Source organism: Stenella coeruleoalba (genome assembly GCF_951394435.1).
Source record: "Stenella coeruleoalba genome assembly, chromosome: 15".
In the NCBI taxonomy this organism is placed as follows: Eukaryota; Metazoa; Chordata; class Mammalia; order Artiodactyla; family Delphinidae; genus Stenella; species Stenella coeruleoalba.
Window position 1 is genome coordinate 72,521,113 of NC_137161.1, and position 16,210 is coordinate 72,537,322.

The 16,210-nt window shown below is 44.0% G+C and overlaps 1 protein-coding gene across 2 annotated transcripts in view; it reads right to left on the bottom strand.

Annotated features, from left to right (window-relative positions):
- Window positions 1-1,239: 1,239 nt before the first annotated feature.
- The window catches only part of BCL7C (BAF chromatin remodeling complex subunit BCL7C), a 32,602-nt gene continuing 17,631 nt past the window's right edge, over window positions 1,240-16,210 (bottom strand). For both annotated transcript variants that reach the window (XM_079945234.1, XM_079945236.1), the window contains one exon: window positions 1,240-1,686. In XM_079945234.1, the coding sequence (XP_079801360.1) occupies window positions 1,486-1,686 (201 nt within the window). In that variant the 3' untranslated portion in view covers window positions 1,240-1,485. The remainder of the gene's footprint in view (window positions 1,687-16,210) is intronic.

Below are 16,210 nucleotides of genomic sequence, written 5' to 3' on the forward strand. Positions count from 1 at the left end.
AAAATACAGAATAACATGACTTCAGGAATTCCTAAGAATTCCCATTTTTCAATCCCCAATCCTAGATTGATATGTGTTGGGAATTTAGAAACCTTAGCCCAGAGAAACTCGATGACCTTCCTAAGCAATTCAGTGGGATGGCAAACTGGGGAGAGGCCATCTTTCTTGGCCTCCAGGAAGGTTCCACACAGAAGCTGGCCCTGCAGCAGAGCTTCCCTGGTCAACATCCCTCCAAAGGCAGAGGTCTGAGAAGAGGGTGGTTCAGGGAGTCGGGGGCTGAGCCTGAAGCCTTGACCTTGGCATATGGAATATCTCCGGCGTCTCAAGTTGCATTTCAATCTTGGCACAAATATTCACTTTCATTCCTGGGAGTATCTGCTCACTTTAGTATAAAAAGTGTTTTATGTAATTATCACGAGAAAAATGAATGCTTCATAAGTAGATGTCCTGTCAAACCTGCACCCTTCACTCGTGTACCGGCAGGAGAAGCAGTGCTGTGGGACGGGCTGTGGAGTCAGGCAGGCAGACCTGGGTCTGAAGCCGGTTCTGCCACATACTGGCCGTGTGACTTTGGGCCGGTCCCTTAACCTCTCTGAGACTTAGTTTCTCCTTCTGTAAAATGCTGATAATGAGAACCCCAATGGCACAGGAGTGTGGTGAGGATTGAATGAGGTCATTCCCATAAATCACAAAGCCTGGCACGGAGTAAGCCCTCAACCAATGGGAGACGTGATTATTTCGTAATACGACGGGCCCAGCAGTGGAGTGGGCAAGCAAGAACTCGGTGACGTCCATTGGAACCGCGCAAAGGGCTCACTTGCCCCGGGCCTTCTCCAGGTGGGGTCTGCTGGGGGCGGCTCAGAAGCTTTGTGAGCTCCCCGCCAGCCAGCCCAGGCCACCTTCCGCATCCCCACGTGGGCGAGGCGGGCGCCTGGGCGGGAAGGCTTCCGGCCCCCGGGGGCCCCGCCGGGAGGTCTTGCTGCAGATCCTCCAGGGATCAACGGAACCCACCCGCAGGCGGGGCATCCGTAGGCCTTCGGGGAGGCAGTAGGGAGGGGGTGGAGAGATGCGCGTGTGACGCAGGGTCTCTGCGCTTGTGCTGCCTCCCCGGGCCTCGGCCGGAGGCTGGCGGAGGCCCGGGCGCTTCCCGTGCAGCCCCTCCCGGGGTGGAGGCCGGGCGCGCACCCAGCACTCCGGACCCTCTGGCTGCGATGCGTCCTCAGGCGCTCGATGTGGTACGATTGTGCCCGAAGCCCTTCCCACACTTGGGGTGTGGTCGAGCCCGCTCTGAGCGGGTGTCAGTGGCGAGCCAGATGGGTGCTATGGCCTTAGGTTCGGGTCAGGCTGGGGCCACTCGCCCTCGATGATCCCACGGTGGCTGTGGAGCTGGGAAGCTCTCTGCACCCTCGGGGGGCACGGGTGGGTGGCTGGATCTTGGGGCGGCCAAGGGAAGCCTAAGGGCCTCACCTTGCCTGGGGAGCCGGCTCACCTCCCCTTCCCCTGGGGGGTCGTCCTCGGTGCCCTCGGGGCCTTGCTTCCTCCCACGGGAGCTCTGGGATCCTGAGGCACCGCAGAACTGGGCCGGGCGTTTGTCCGGAGGCCCCTCCTGGGAAGGAGCCGCCTGAGGGGCTCTGTTTTCAGGCCTTTCTCGTGGAGGGCTCTCCTGGTCATCCTCACTCCTGAATCCTGCAGTGAAGAAAGAAGAAGCTGTAGTGTTTTCTCTTCTCCTCAACCCAGCCAAGACCAGGAAGACCCTGCCTTGGGAGTTCTAAATGGGGCAACTTGGTGGAAAGTCTTTGTAAACGATGTATTTCTGACAGCGGGCAGAGGTGGAGGCTGGGCCCTGTGGGAGCTCAGTTTCTGAAATTTGATAGAGCCGGGCAGCTCTACACTTATTTGCAGTGATTTCAGGCAAGTTACATAACTTCTTACAAAGTCTTAGTTTGTTCAGCTATCGGGTGGGGATAATAGTAAGGGCAGCATCATGGTAGCTACAGACTGTCAGGAAGGCAGGGCACAGCAGCGATATGTTAAATTGGAAAGATCGATATAAACCTGTAATGGGGACTTCCCTGGCGGTCCAGTGACTAGCACTCCACACTTTCACTGCCGAAGGCCCCGGTTAGTCCTTGGTTGGGGAACTAAGATCCCACAAGCTGCCCCGCACAGCAAAGAACAAAAACAAAAAACAAAACAAACAAAAACCAAAAAACCTGTACCTGAAAGAACACTTCTTTCTACCAGGTGAGGTCCAGTACCCCGCTACTAACTCTCATGTATACCCCTAATGCCCAGATGTTGGTGTCATATTATTTACCATTAAAATAACCAGGAGTCCTAGGAGGGTAGTGGATTCCATTTCTTTTTTTTTTTTTTTAGTGGATTCCATTTCTTGATACAAGAAAAATCAGGATGGGTCTACAAGCATCCTGTTGAGGCCAGAAAGCAAGGATATTTTCAAGGATGTCAGGGGTAGTGTTACAAAGAGAAAGACACTAAGTAAATGGACGGCCATTGTCCAACCTGTAACGATTTGAGCACCCTAAAAAATATGACGATCGTTATGCTTAAGGGAAATATCTGGGAAAGGCTGTGAGACCCTAAGCTACCCCAAAGTATAGTTAATATCAAGTCTTCAAAAAGGTAGTTGTACTGCCTTTCTTAGATAAAGAAAGGTGATGAGAATAGATATGTATAATCTTGATGCTTTTTATAAGTAGGAGAGTGTTAATATATGGAAATTTTGTTTCTTCTATTCTTCCTCTATTTATAAGGCATAAATATGAACTCATTCCTATCTGTGCAAGGAGGAAAGAATAGACCCAGGGAACTGTGTGTCCAGTGACCCTGGAAGAACAGGGTTACCATGACTGGACAGCACTGATGGATACATATAGTAACCCGGTAGGAAATTTCCACGCTCTATTCCTATAGGATGATATACCCATTTGTCCTGATGAGAACTAACTTAAACACACTGTCTCATTTCCTAAGAGAGGACACGCGAAGGAGCTTTAAAAAATACCGATCTACAGGTCTCATCAAAAAGATCCCTGGATTCTATGATAAGCGATTAACATTCAGGCTATCTAAAGAACTCCCACAATATAAAAACAATAAAACAAACAACCCGACTGAAAAATGGGCAAAAAACTTGAAAAGACACTTCTCGAAAGAACATACACAAACTGACCAGCAGGCATATGAAAAGATGCTCAACATCACTAATTATCAGTAAAATGCAAATCAAAACCACGAGATGCCACCTCACACTCATTAGGATGGCTACTATTAAAAAAAAAAACAAACAGAAAATAAATGTTGGTGAGGATGTGGAGAAATTGAAACCCTTGTTCACTGTTGGTGGAAATGTAAAATGGTGCAGCTGCTATGGAAAATAGTATGGTGGGCCCTCAAAAAAGATCCAGCAATTCCACTGCTACTGGGTATATATCCAAAAGAATTGAAAGCAGAGTCTCAAAAAAAATATTTGAACACCCATGTTTATAGCAGCATTATTCACAATAGTCAAGGGACAGAAACAACAGATGAATGGATAAACAAAATGTGGTATATACATGCAATGGAATATTATTCAGCCTCGAAAAGGAAGGAAATCCTATCTGACACATGAATTAGCATAGGTCCGTACTTCTGGCCATTTCTCATGCCGGACATAGTCAACAGCCAAAACGCACTGCTCGACGTCCTGTTCACTGTGAGGACTTTTCTTCACCACTGTCCTCCAGGTTCACCCAGCTGGGGGGCGGGGGCTGTAGCTGTCCACTGTCAGGTCATAACGGCCTATCAGCCAGACCCATCTGTAAACAGGCTTGAGTCTTCATCAGTCAGCTGGGTGTAAGGGACACCCCAGAAGGTCATAGCCAGTGATTGAGGGAGAGAAGACCATGCAACAGGAGCCACCTGGTCCTGTAAATGGCTCGCACCTTCTGGACCTTTCCAAGCCTGATCTCTTATATCAAGTGATGATAGATTTGCTGCTGTGCACACCCAACCTCGTGGTTGGGTTGGTCAGACAACACCCCATTCATGATGAGAAGCTCAGGTTGCATGGTCACCTGATGTTACCTTGTTAGGTGGTCGGTTCCTACCAAGTCCCAATAGCAAGCCAGAGACTCTTGCTGAAAAGCAGAAGAGTTATCTATAGAAAAGAGCCTACACTTATCAAAAGTCCTATGAGTCTGTGCTTTGATTCTGCTTTTGGTGCTTGCTGGAGTATCGCTGGCTCTGGGGGATCATAAATACCAAGAGATAGGGCAGCTGTAATGCAGCCTGAACATGTCACAGAGCCTCCTCTTGCTCTTGTCCCTACTCAAAACTGGCACCTCCCAGGTGACTCTATCGATGAGGTACACTGCCTCCAAAATCCAAGTAGACCTACCAAGCACTGGGCCTCTTTTAGGGGGAGTAGGTTGTATGAGGAGCAACTTGTCTTTCACCTTGGAGGAGATACCTTTTCATACTCTAGGCCACTGCATCTCCAGAAACTTCACTGAATCTTTAGTGGGGCTTATCTCCCACTTTCTAGTTTGCATATGTCTTATTAGGGCAATTAAAGTACTTGTTACTTGCTGCTCATCAGATCCAGTAATGTTGTCAATATAGTGGACCACTGTGGTGTTTTGTGGGATGTTAATGATTAAGATCTTTGCAGACTCTATTAGGGCAGAGCGGAACTGACAGAGCCCTGAGGCCACCTGAAGTTACATGGTGGCCTTGCCAGCTAAAAAAGAAACCGCTCTGGTGAACCTTGCATACTGGTATGGAAGAAAAACCAAGTTGATAGCTGCATACCAAATACCAGGGGAAAGGTACTAAATTTGGGACAGCAGCTGCAATTGGAAGTGTCACCTGATTAAGTTCATGAAGGTCCACCATCATTTTCCATCTGACTCCTGCACAGGAGAGACTGGCGGGTTAAATGGGTATGTGATAGGTCTCACTACCCCTGCTTCTTTCAATTCTTTGGCATGAATCTCTGCACTTCTCCCAAGGATGTGGTATTTTTACTGGTTTGCTGTCTTTGTAGGAAGTGGGACTTTCACTTAGCCCTCCTTGCCATATTGGTCCCCAGTCTGTGGGTCAGAGACCCTATGTGGGGATTCTGCCACTAAGACAGTTTTCAATTTATTGCCTCTCAGCTCCAAATTCAGGCTCTAGTATCTGCTCTGAGATACTGGACTGGACTATTTATGCGTTTCTCCTGGCAGTTAAGCTTTGTCAGTAGAGGGCGCTAGAGGGACATTGAAAGAGGAAGGGGATGCTTTTCCTGGCTCTGATCCTGTTGAGGTTTGGTTTTTTTCTTGCGCTTGCTGCACAGTTTTGCAGAGGCACATCCAGTGGTTCCCTGCCTTAGATGTGTGTGAGAGTGAGGAGTCCTTTGAGGAGCTCGCAGCCCCCAACTTGCAACCACCTTGCCGCACCCTCTCTACCCCGACGTGGTCACCACAGACCCCAGACCACAAGCTGACTTTGCAGTGAGTGGACTCTTGACGCTTCAGACTTCTTTTGCACCTCACGAGGCTTCCTCTAGCACTGATCTCCGGCAGAGCAAGCTTCCTCCAGCACTGGACTTTGGCAGCAGTCTGGTTTTCTCCAGCGCTTGACTTTGGCAGCAGTCTGGTTTCCTCCGGCACTCTGCTTTCACCGAGTGCACCTTCTCTAACGACAACAGTGCTTGATTCTTGGTGTGGCTTTCTCCAGCACTGGGCTCTCCCTGATTATACATCTGGCTCTTGACTGCACAATGGTATGACTTTATACAGTGCTTGATCCCTGTACTGGCAAAGCTCTCTCCAGCACTGGGTTCCTGTACAGAACACTTCCTACAATCTTGGTTCCAGCAGTGCTGGAACCCCATGAGGGCAAATTTCATGCATGACATGAAATTTCATGCATGACACCCCAGAGGGCAAATTTCCAGGAAGTCCCATTGGTGAGGCAGTCAGCGACTTCTCTGCCATGCCCTTTCAAGTGAAGTCTGGATCTCAGCCTGGTGGGAGAGGACTCTTCCTTGGGCTCTCCATCTCAGTCCTACAGAGAGTAGCTGATCTTAACACCTCTGTTTCTGTATTCTTTAGAATTGTCTTTAGCTCTAATTAGCCAATTCCCTATTATTCCAATCCCCTGTTAATAATTGCTTATGTTAAACTTTCCCATTGTGGCTTCTTTCTCCTGGTTAGACCTTGATTGATATAATAATTGGTACTGGGATGGTCCCAGGAGAAAGACTCACAAAGATGGGATTTTGCAATGATATGGTCATACCCTTGAGTTTGAGCACAGTGCTGAGCTCCTAACCAATGGGAAATGGGATGCTAGCAATCCACGGTATGCAGTGGCATCACAGTTAATCAAACTGTTGCCTGTGGTTGACTGTGATGAGATGCCAACTGAAGCTCATGCCTTGGGAGCCCAACTGGCTGCTGCCCTTGACTCCTACAGCAGTAGTCATGACTCAGACCTGTGGTGTAGGATGGATTCTTTGCAGTGCACTTGGGTGATTACAGAGAGAAAATGACAAAGTCGGGTCTCTTCACTTCCAGCACAAGTCACAATCTGAGAACCAGGATACTTACATGACAGTCCTAAAACTATCTTTTAATTATGTAGACCCAGGGCTGATATTGCTAAAAGTCAAACACAAAATTTAATTGTGTAAGTTGATGATTTATAAGGACAGTTGAATTCACACTCTTATCAAATCTGTCATGGGAAAACTAGGGTATCAATCAGGAAAGAATAAGGTCCAGAAATTTGGAAGGGTGCACTGGTTGGAATCAGATGAAGCAGACAATAGCGAACTCCCAAGTCATTCTGAGTCTCCTTTGCCGGTGGAAGTAGCTTGCTCTTCTGTGTCTGATGAGACTAGCTGTTCTCTGTCTGAAAACCCTGTGAAAACCTCACCTGGGGCAAATGCCTTGAAAGGGGGTGCTCATTCCACTCAAAATTCACAACTACCCTGTTGCCTCTAAGCCTTTAACAAGGGTCAAGTCTCAACACATTTCAGGAAGACAGGTACACACCATGATCCAGGAAGAAACAGCTTACACATCCAAAGAATAGCAATACATTGCTAATATGTTGGCAGAAACCTAAGGAGTGTGTGAGAATGGATTCTAAGGGTGTTAGACCAATGAGGGTAGAATATAACACTAGATAGGGCCACATTCACTTATATGGGTGTATTTACTAAAGATCCCAGATTTAATGTGCTAGCTCACACACCTGAAGTTGGCACTGAGAAGTTATTTGGTTCGCTGACTGAAATGTAGTGAAGTTGAGATACTAGAGTTCTCCTGGCGTCACATAGAAGAGAGAATCCAAAGGCTTGGGTGATAGACTGATTTATCATGTGTAACCTGTCAACTGTATTCAGTGAGAGGACCCAGAGACAATTCCTTTGCTAAAACACTGAAGGGAGCATCTCCATGCTTGAAAAGCTCTCTGGTTATTCTTCTTTGTAGGCCTGGTATGACTGTAGGGGGTATCACCATTTATTTGGACTCCCTGCTATCGGTGGGTATCATGGGATCCAGATAAGGTGGACACATTAACTGTAAAGGGCAGCAGGGACCACCAGGCAATCTGATTTCTTGGCTAGCAGAGATCTTTGGCAATGGTATTTGTTCACTGTCCCTAGCAATGAAATAAATGGGAAACCTACTCCACTATTGTTGGATTTGTTTCCTTCTTGACCTTTTATCTAGTTATTTCATCCATTATTGAAAGTACAGTATTAAAGTCTCCAACTATTTTTGTTGAATTGTCTATTTCTCCCCTCAATTATGTCAGGTTTTGTTTCATGTATTTTGGGGTTCTGTTTTTAGGTACTTATATGTTTATAATTATTATGTCTTCCTGAGGGATCAACCTTTTTATCATTATAAAATGTCTTTTGTCTCTAGTAACAAGTTTTGTTTTAAATTCTGTTTTGTCTGGTAATTAGTATAGCCACTCCACATCTCTTATAGTTGCTTTTGCATAGCATATCTTTTTTTATCCTTTTACTTTCAACCTATTGATATCATTGATTATAAAGACAGCATATAGTTGGATCACGTTGGGTTTTTAAAATCTATTCTGCCAATCTCTATCTTTTGACTGCAATGTTTAGTCCATTTACATTTAATGCAATTGCTAATAGATAGGATTTATATCTGTCATTTGGCTATTTGTTATTTATAATTCTTTTCTTTTTTGTTCCTATGTTTCTCCACTACCACTTTCTTTTTGTGTTAAATATTTTCTAGTAGTCCATTTTAATTCCCTTGTTGTTTTATTCTGTTCTTTTGAGTTACTTTTTTAGTGGTTTCCCTGGGAATTACAATTAACATATCTACTTAAAACAATCTAGTTGGGCTTCTCTGGTGGTGCAGTGGTTAAGAATCCACCTGCCAATGCAGGGGACTCAGGTTTGAGCCCTGGTCTGGGAGGATCCCACATGCCACAGAGCAACTAAGCCCACACACTACAACTACTGAGCCTGTGCTCTAGAGCCTGCAAGCCACAACTACTGAGCCCACGTGCCACAACTACTGAAGCCCATGTGCCTAGAGCCCGCGCTCTGCAACAAGAGAAGCCACCGCAATGAGAAGACTGCGTGCCACAATGAAGAGTAGTCCCCATTCACTGCAACTAGAGAAAGCCCACATGCAGCGACGAAGACCCAATGCAGCCAAAAATAAATAAATAAAATAAATTTATTTTTAAAAAAAACAATCTAGTTCATGTTAATGCCAACTTAATTTCAGTAGTATATAAAAACTTGCTCCTATATAGCTCCCTTCTCTCACTCCTCCTTTGTGCTATTATTTTTATTTTTAAATTTATTTATTTATTTACTTATTTATCTTTGGCTGCTTTGGGTCTTCATTGCTGAGTGTGGGCTTTCTCTAGTTGCGGTGAGCAGGGGTTACTCTTCGTTGTGGTACATGGGCTTCTCATTGCGGTGACTTCTCTTGTTGCGGAGCATGGGCTCTCAGTGCGTGGGCTTCTGTAGTTGTGGCTCGCAGGCCTCTGTAGTTCTGGCTCGCGGGCTCTAGAGCGCAGGCTCAGTAGTTGTGATGAACGGGCTTAGTTGCTCTGCAGCATGAGGGATCTTCCCGGACCAGGGCTCAAACCCATGAACCCTGCATTGGCAAGCGGATTCTTAACCACTGCACCACTAGGGAAGTCTCCTTTGTGCTATTATTGTCATACATGTTACATCTTTATTTATTATAAGCCCATAAACACAATTTTACAATTATTGCTTTTTGCAGTTGTCTTTTTTTAAATTATTATTTTTTAAATTTTATTGGGGTATATTGTTTTACAATGTTTGCAGTTGTCTTTACAATATAAAAATTATAAACAAAATATATTTATACTGTCTTTTCTATATACTTATATAGTTTCCGTTATTGATGTTCTTTATTTCCTCATGTGGATTTGAGTTACTGTCTAGTCCTTTCATTTCAGCCTGAAGGAGTCCCTCTGAATTTCTTGTAAGGTAGGTCTGCTAGGAACAAATTCTCTCCATTTTTGTTTATCTGGGAATGTCTTAATTTCTCCTTTATTTTTTTGAAGGATTGTTTTGCTGGGTATAGATTTCTTGGTTGATAGTTTTGTTCTTTCAGCACTTTGCATATGTTATCTCACTGTCTTCTGGCCTCCATAGTTTCTGATAAGAAGTTAGCTGTTGATCTTATGGAAGATCCCTTGTATATGATGATTCGTTTTTTCTCTTGCTGCTTTCAGTATTCTCTCTGTCTTTCAACAGTTTGATTATGATATGTCTAGATGTGAATCTCTCAGTTTATCCTACTTTGAGCTTCTTGGCTGTGTAGATTAATTTTTTAATTTATTTATTTAATTTATTTATTTTTGGCTGTGTTGGGTCTTTGTTGCTGTGCATGGGTTTTCTCTAGTTGCGGCGAGCGGGGGCTACTCCTTGTTGCAGTACGTGGGCTTCTCATTGCAGTGGCTTCTCTTGTTGTGGAGCATGGGCTCTAGATGTGCAGGCTTCAGTAGTTATGTCGTGTGAGCTCAGTAGTTGTGGCTCGTGGGCTGTAGAGCGCAGGCTCAGCAGTTGTGGTGCACAGGCTTAGTTGCTCTGTGGCATGTGGGATCTTCCCAACCAGGGCTTGAACCTGCGTCCCCTGGGTTAGCAGGTGGATTCTTAACCTCTGCACCACCAGGGAAGCCCCGATTAATTTTTTAAAACATCCAATTCAGGGAAATTATTTCTTCAAATACTTTTTTTTTTTTGGCTGCGTTTGGGTCTTGGTTGCTGCATGTGGGCTTTCTCTAGTTGCAGTGAGCAGGGGCTACTCGTAGTTGTGGTACATGGGCTTCTCATTGTGGTGGCTTCTCATTGCAGAGCATGGGCTCTAGGTGCGAGGACTTCAGTAGTGGCAGCACGTGGGCTCAGGAGTTGCAGCACACGGGCCCTACAGTGCACAAGCTTCAGTAGTTGTGGCTTGTGGGCTCTGAGCGCAGGCTCAGTAGTTGTGGTATGCAGGCTTAGTTGTTCCGTGGCAGATGGGATCTCCCTGGGGCAGGGCTCGAACCTGTGTCCCCTGCATTGGCAGGCAGATTCTTAACCACTGCACCACCAGGGAAGTCCCCAAACACTCTTTCTGCCCCTTTCTCTTCTCTCCATCTGGGACTCTCATTATATGTATATTAGTACATCTGATGGTATCCCACAGGTGTCTGGGGGCTCCATTCCTTTTTCTTCATTCTTTTTTCTTTCTATTCCTCAGACTGGGTAATCGCAATTGACCTGTCTTCAAGTGCGTTGATTCTTTCTTCTGCCAAGTCAAATCCTCTATTGAGCCCTGTTAGTGAATCTTTCAATTGTACTTTTGTACTGTTGAGCTCCAAAATTTCTATTTCTATTTGAGATATATATATATATATATGTATGCATGTGTATACACATACATACATGCACATTTTTAATATAAATTTAATCTTTCTATATGCTTATTAATAGTCTCTGTTTGGTGAGACATCATTCCCACACTTCCTTTTGATTCTTTAGGCGTGGTTTCCTTTAGTTCTTTGAATATATTTATAATATCTGATTTAAAGACTTTGTCTGATAACTTCCTCAGGGACAGTTTCTTTTGACTCCTTTTTTTCCTTTGTATGGGCCATACTTTCCTGTTTCTTTGCATGTCTCATAATTTTTTTTATTGACAGTGACATCTTAAATATTATAAGGTGGCAACTCCAAAAATCTGATTCCACCCCTCCTCAGGCTTTGTTGTTGTTGTTGCTGCTGTTTACGAACTTTCCTAGATGAATTCTGTAAAGACTGCATTCTTTGCGCATGGCCACTGAAGTCTGTGCTCGATTAGCTTGCTTAGTGGTCAGCTAATGATTGGACAGAGATTTCCTCTAATGCATTCAACCAATAAATTTCCTAGCCTTTTCTGAGGGGCTCTGTGTGTGTGTGTGTGCACAACACTGCTTTAACTTCCACTTCCTGCTTGCACAGAGCATCAAGGTCAGCTAGAGGTAAGAGCTTAGGGTCTTCTCAGGTCTTTCCTGAGTGCATACAGCCCTACTCATGCTTGTGACCTTATAGGGATTCCCAGGAATGTGTCAGGGCTTTTCAAAGCCCTCTATGGATATTTCATTCCCTAGTTTTTCCTTTTAAGTTTTTTTGTGTTTTTTTTTGGTCCAGCCTCTTTTTTTTTTTTTTTTAAATATTTATTTATTTAGTTGGTTGCGCCGGGTCTTAGTTGCAGTAGGTAGGCTCCTTAGGGAGTTGCAGCATGTGGGCTCCTTAGTTGTGGTACACGAACTCTTAGTTGCAGCATGCACGTGGGATCTAGTTCCCTGACCAGGAATGGAACCTGGGCCCCCTGCATTGGGAACGCAGAGCCTTAACCACTGTGCCACCAGGGAAGTCGCTAGCCTCTTTTTTTTTTTAAGTTTTTATTTTTTAATTTTTTGGCCGTGCTGCACAGTTTGCGGGATCTTAGTTCCCCAACCAGGGACTGAGGTCCAGCCTCTCGTTATCCCAAAACTGGTATCACCATCTCAGGCTGCTGTGATATTAAACAATGGCCACTGATTGTTTTAAACTAGGGATGTTTCAACCTATCCCTAGGGATATGGCTGTAGCACAGGGAGAGTTCTGAGTCGGGTCAAATAAAGACAAACTCTGAGAATAGAGCTTTTCAGAGCGCTACCAAACAGAGATACTTCTCTGGGAATGGAGCTGTTACGGAGATTCAGACCTGTTCCCCCTCCTGTGGCTACTAAGCACGGGTTTTCACAATTCCTTTAGTCGTGAGGCTTTTAGTTTTCAAGGTTTCTGTGAACCTGTGAAGAGGAGAATGGGACTAAGGCAAGTTAAAACTGCACAAAGTTCACTGTTCTCACTAGGGTACAGCTGTTTTTCTGGAGTAAATGCTCCTTGGGTTGTAGCTAGGCTTTGGTTAATTTTCAGAGTTCTGAAAAAGCTTATTTTGACCATTTTAGCCGGAGTTCTTCTTGTTTTTATGAAGGAGCGAATTTTCAGAGGTCCTCACTCCACCATTCTGGAAGTGTTTCTCTTCTGCTTGATCTACAGGAGAAACCCTAGGCCTGGTAGCCAAAATTCTGATTTGAGTTGTCACAGTGGAGAATCATAGCCTGTCACTAGTCCGCAGACCCAAGTCAATCATAGACCTAGAGTCGCTTAACTGAGGGTGATGCTAAGTCTCCTTGAGGAAGGACCTTGTACCATTGCTGCAAGTATTCATCATAAGTGTCTCCCTAAGCCTTCCCCAAAGGGACCTGTGGCCGTTTTACTAGGGTGTGCACTGGGTAAAAGGAACTATCCAGACCCTTCATGGGTTATTAGACATTGGCTCTAATGGACACATTCCTAGGGACCCAAAATGCCACTGTGATCCACCAGTCAAAGTAGATGCTTACAGCAGCCAGGTGATAGATGGAATCTTAACTCCAGGCCAATTCAGTGGGCCTAGGTGGCCCATAGACCCATTCTGTGGTTATTTCTTCAATGCCTGAATTTATCATTAAAATAGACATACTTGGTAATTGGCACAGTCAGTAATGAGAGACTCAAAGATACTGGAAGAAATCTTACAACACATCAAAAATACAAGGGAAAAGAAATCATACCATTAAATGTAAATTTGAAGGACAGATCCAGAAGACTTAACACACAAATAATAGGAGTCCCCAAAGGAGAGAAAAGTAACAGGTGGAGAGGGAAATTTGAGTCTGAAGATTAAAAGACTGACATGAATGAAGATAAACATCTAGACATATCCTGATGAAATCCCTAAATTCCAGAGGTAGAAAACAACAACCACTACAATTTGCAAGCTTCCAGATAGAAAGACTAGGTTATTTATAAAGGAGCAAGAATCAGACTAGTTTAAGACCACCCATCTGCAACCCTATGAGTTAGGAGACAGTAGAATACAGACTGCTAAGAGAAAAGGAGTGTAACCCCAAAATCAAAGCAAGTCATCGTGTCACTTCTCAACCAGGGCAAAAGAAAGACATCTGCTAGCCTACAAGATTCAGTGCATGCCTATCTGACGGAAGTGCTCAAGAAATTCTCTCAATAGTGATTGAGAGCTCATGATAATGCAAGAGGAAGAGATGGGGTAGCAGAGGTGAGCAACGAATCTTGCGATATATATAGTTCGGTTTAAATGGTAGGAGATAGACTGGGAATTTGTGCTTTAGGTATTAAGTAAGGATTCTTTTGCAGAAGTCATGAACTTTAATGGAAAACCTAATAATAGAGTAGAACAAAAAAAAAACCCCTGTAAACTATCTTAGTAAAACTCCAGGAGTAGGGAGAGTGGGGAAGTTAACAGCATTCTAAAGGTATCATCTTTCAGGAGATTGTGTGGGAATGGGCAAGTAAAACATTTTGGTGAAGGGGTAGGATTATTACCATGTACTGATACAACAATTTAAGAATAATTGTGATTGCTAGGAAAGAAAAGATAAACACTAGCAGCTTAATAAAGGGGAGGGTGGACGGCAATAAATAGAAACTTGACCAAGTCAACAAAAGTTAAAAAAAAATGCAAACAGGAAAACATTAATGAAAAATAAATAGTAAATGTAAAATAAGGTAGAAAGAAAAAAGTATATTGTTTATTACAATAAATATGAACAGACTGATTAACCTATTATAAGGCAGAAACTAAATGACTTTAAAATCTAGCTATAAGCAATTTATAGGAAACACATAAAGTGACAAAAATGTTTCAGATAAACGGACAAAAATTTTCAGGCAAATGCAACCAAAACAACAAGATTGAGGGAAGAGTTCTTGCCAAGATTCTGGCAATGTTTATTTCTGGTTCTGGGTGGTGGTTATGAGGGTATTTTGTCCTATAATATCATGTTAAGCTATTTCTCTATGAATGTCTATGCATGATATTTCATAACTGTGATAGGGAGAATAATGGCCTTTGTCTAATGTCCTAAAATGTCCACATCCTAATCCCCAGAACCTCTGAATCTGTTACTTTACATGGCAGAAGGGACTCTGCAGATGTGATTAAACTGAAGTCCTTGAGACAGGGACATTATCCGGGATAATCCAGGTGGCCAGTATAATCATACGAGTCCTTTAAATTGGAAAACCTTTTCTGGTTATGGTCAGAGGGAGACGTAACTGTGGAAGAATGGTCAGAGAGATGCAACATTGCTGCTCTGAAGAAGGGGGAAGGGGACCACAAGCCAAGGACTATGGAGTTCCTCCGGAAGCAGGAAAAGGTGAGGAAACGGATCCTCCTCTAGAGCCTTGGAAGGAACACAGCGCTCCCTACCCCTTGATTTTAGCCCAGTGAGACCCATGTTGGACTTCTGACCTCCAACACTGTAAGATAATAAATCTATGTTATTTTAAGCCACCAAATATGTGGTAATTTGCTACAACAATAGAATACTGATACAACAACAAAAAAAGCATTAAGATGTTTGCCTTCCTGTTATGACCTATACTTCATCTTCCTTTTCTTTTCAGCTTCACTCTTTTTAAAATTTTATCTGATATATATTTTCGGCCACATTGCGTGCCTTGCGTGGTTCTTAGTTCCCGGACCAGAGATTGAACCCAGGCCCTCGGCACTGAAAGTGCAGAGTCCTAACTACTGGATTGCCAGGGAATTCCCCCAGCTTCACTCTTAAGCCAAACTTCCTCCTTGCCCATAGCTTTGTGAGTCAACAGTCATGGGGAGAGAACGAATGGAAAGAGCACTGAGCTTCAAGATAAGGAACCAAAGTTGTAGTTCTAGCTTTGCACTAACTTGCTGTGTGACTCTGAGCCAATTGCTTTCCCTCTCTGAGCCTATAACGTTAATTATTTTAATTAACAAAAATTATATATTGAACAAAATATTTAGCTAGATGTTGTTCAGGGGTATAATACTTCCCCAGTCACAAAGTCTACTTATCCAAACACTTAAATATGTGAATTTACTTCTTTCTGTTCAACTTATAGGCAACTCTGAGGATTTCAGATCCAGTTCATACAAATTTCAAATCATTCCTTGTTATGACCTTGGGACCTGGAGCTGTAAAAATTAAAAAGGCAACAAACATTCCATAGAAGAATATCCCTCTCAGAGGGCATGCTACCTATCCCAAAATAACCCACAGAAAGAATGAATCCTAAAACATCTCAACAAAATAAGGAAGGGTATATAGAATATCCATTAATAGAGGAAGTAGTTTGAAAATATTTAAAATGCCACTCTATGCCTATTCAGTAACTTTCAGTAAAAGAAAAAAATGTGTAGGATTTTTCATAGGCTTATGTATCCCATGTAGCTGCTGAGCATTTATGGTGGAGCCTCACAGACACCTGGGACATTGGTCATGCCCTTTGAGACCCACGGAAGTCATGGGGTCCCTGGAACGTCCTTGTTCCTTAGAAGTGGCACATTCACTCCCAGCACAGTGACCCCACCAGACTCCTGATATGGGCTCTCATGGCCCCTGCTGTTTCAGTTCACTTTTTCTGGGTCTGGCTTTCAAACTTCCCAAGAGGTTAGATCTGATCAGCTGGGTAGGCATGATCCAGTCAGGCAGTATTTCCAGGCCCAAACGCCTCCCAGGCCACCAGGTCAGCCTACAGGAGTCCACTGGCGTTCTGGGTATGACCTTTGCTGTGGACACTGCCTGGTGAATTACAGGATGACCACCGTCCCTC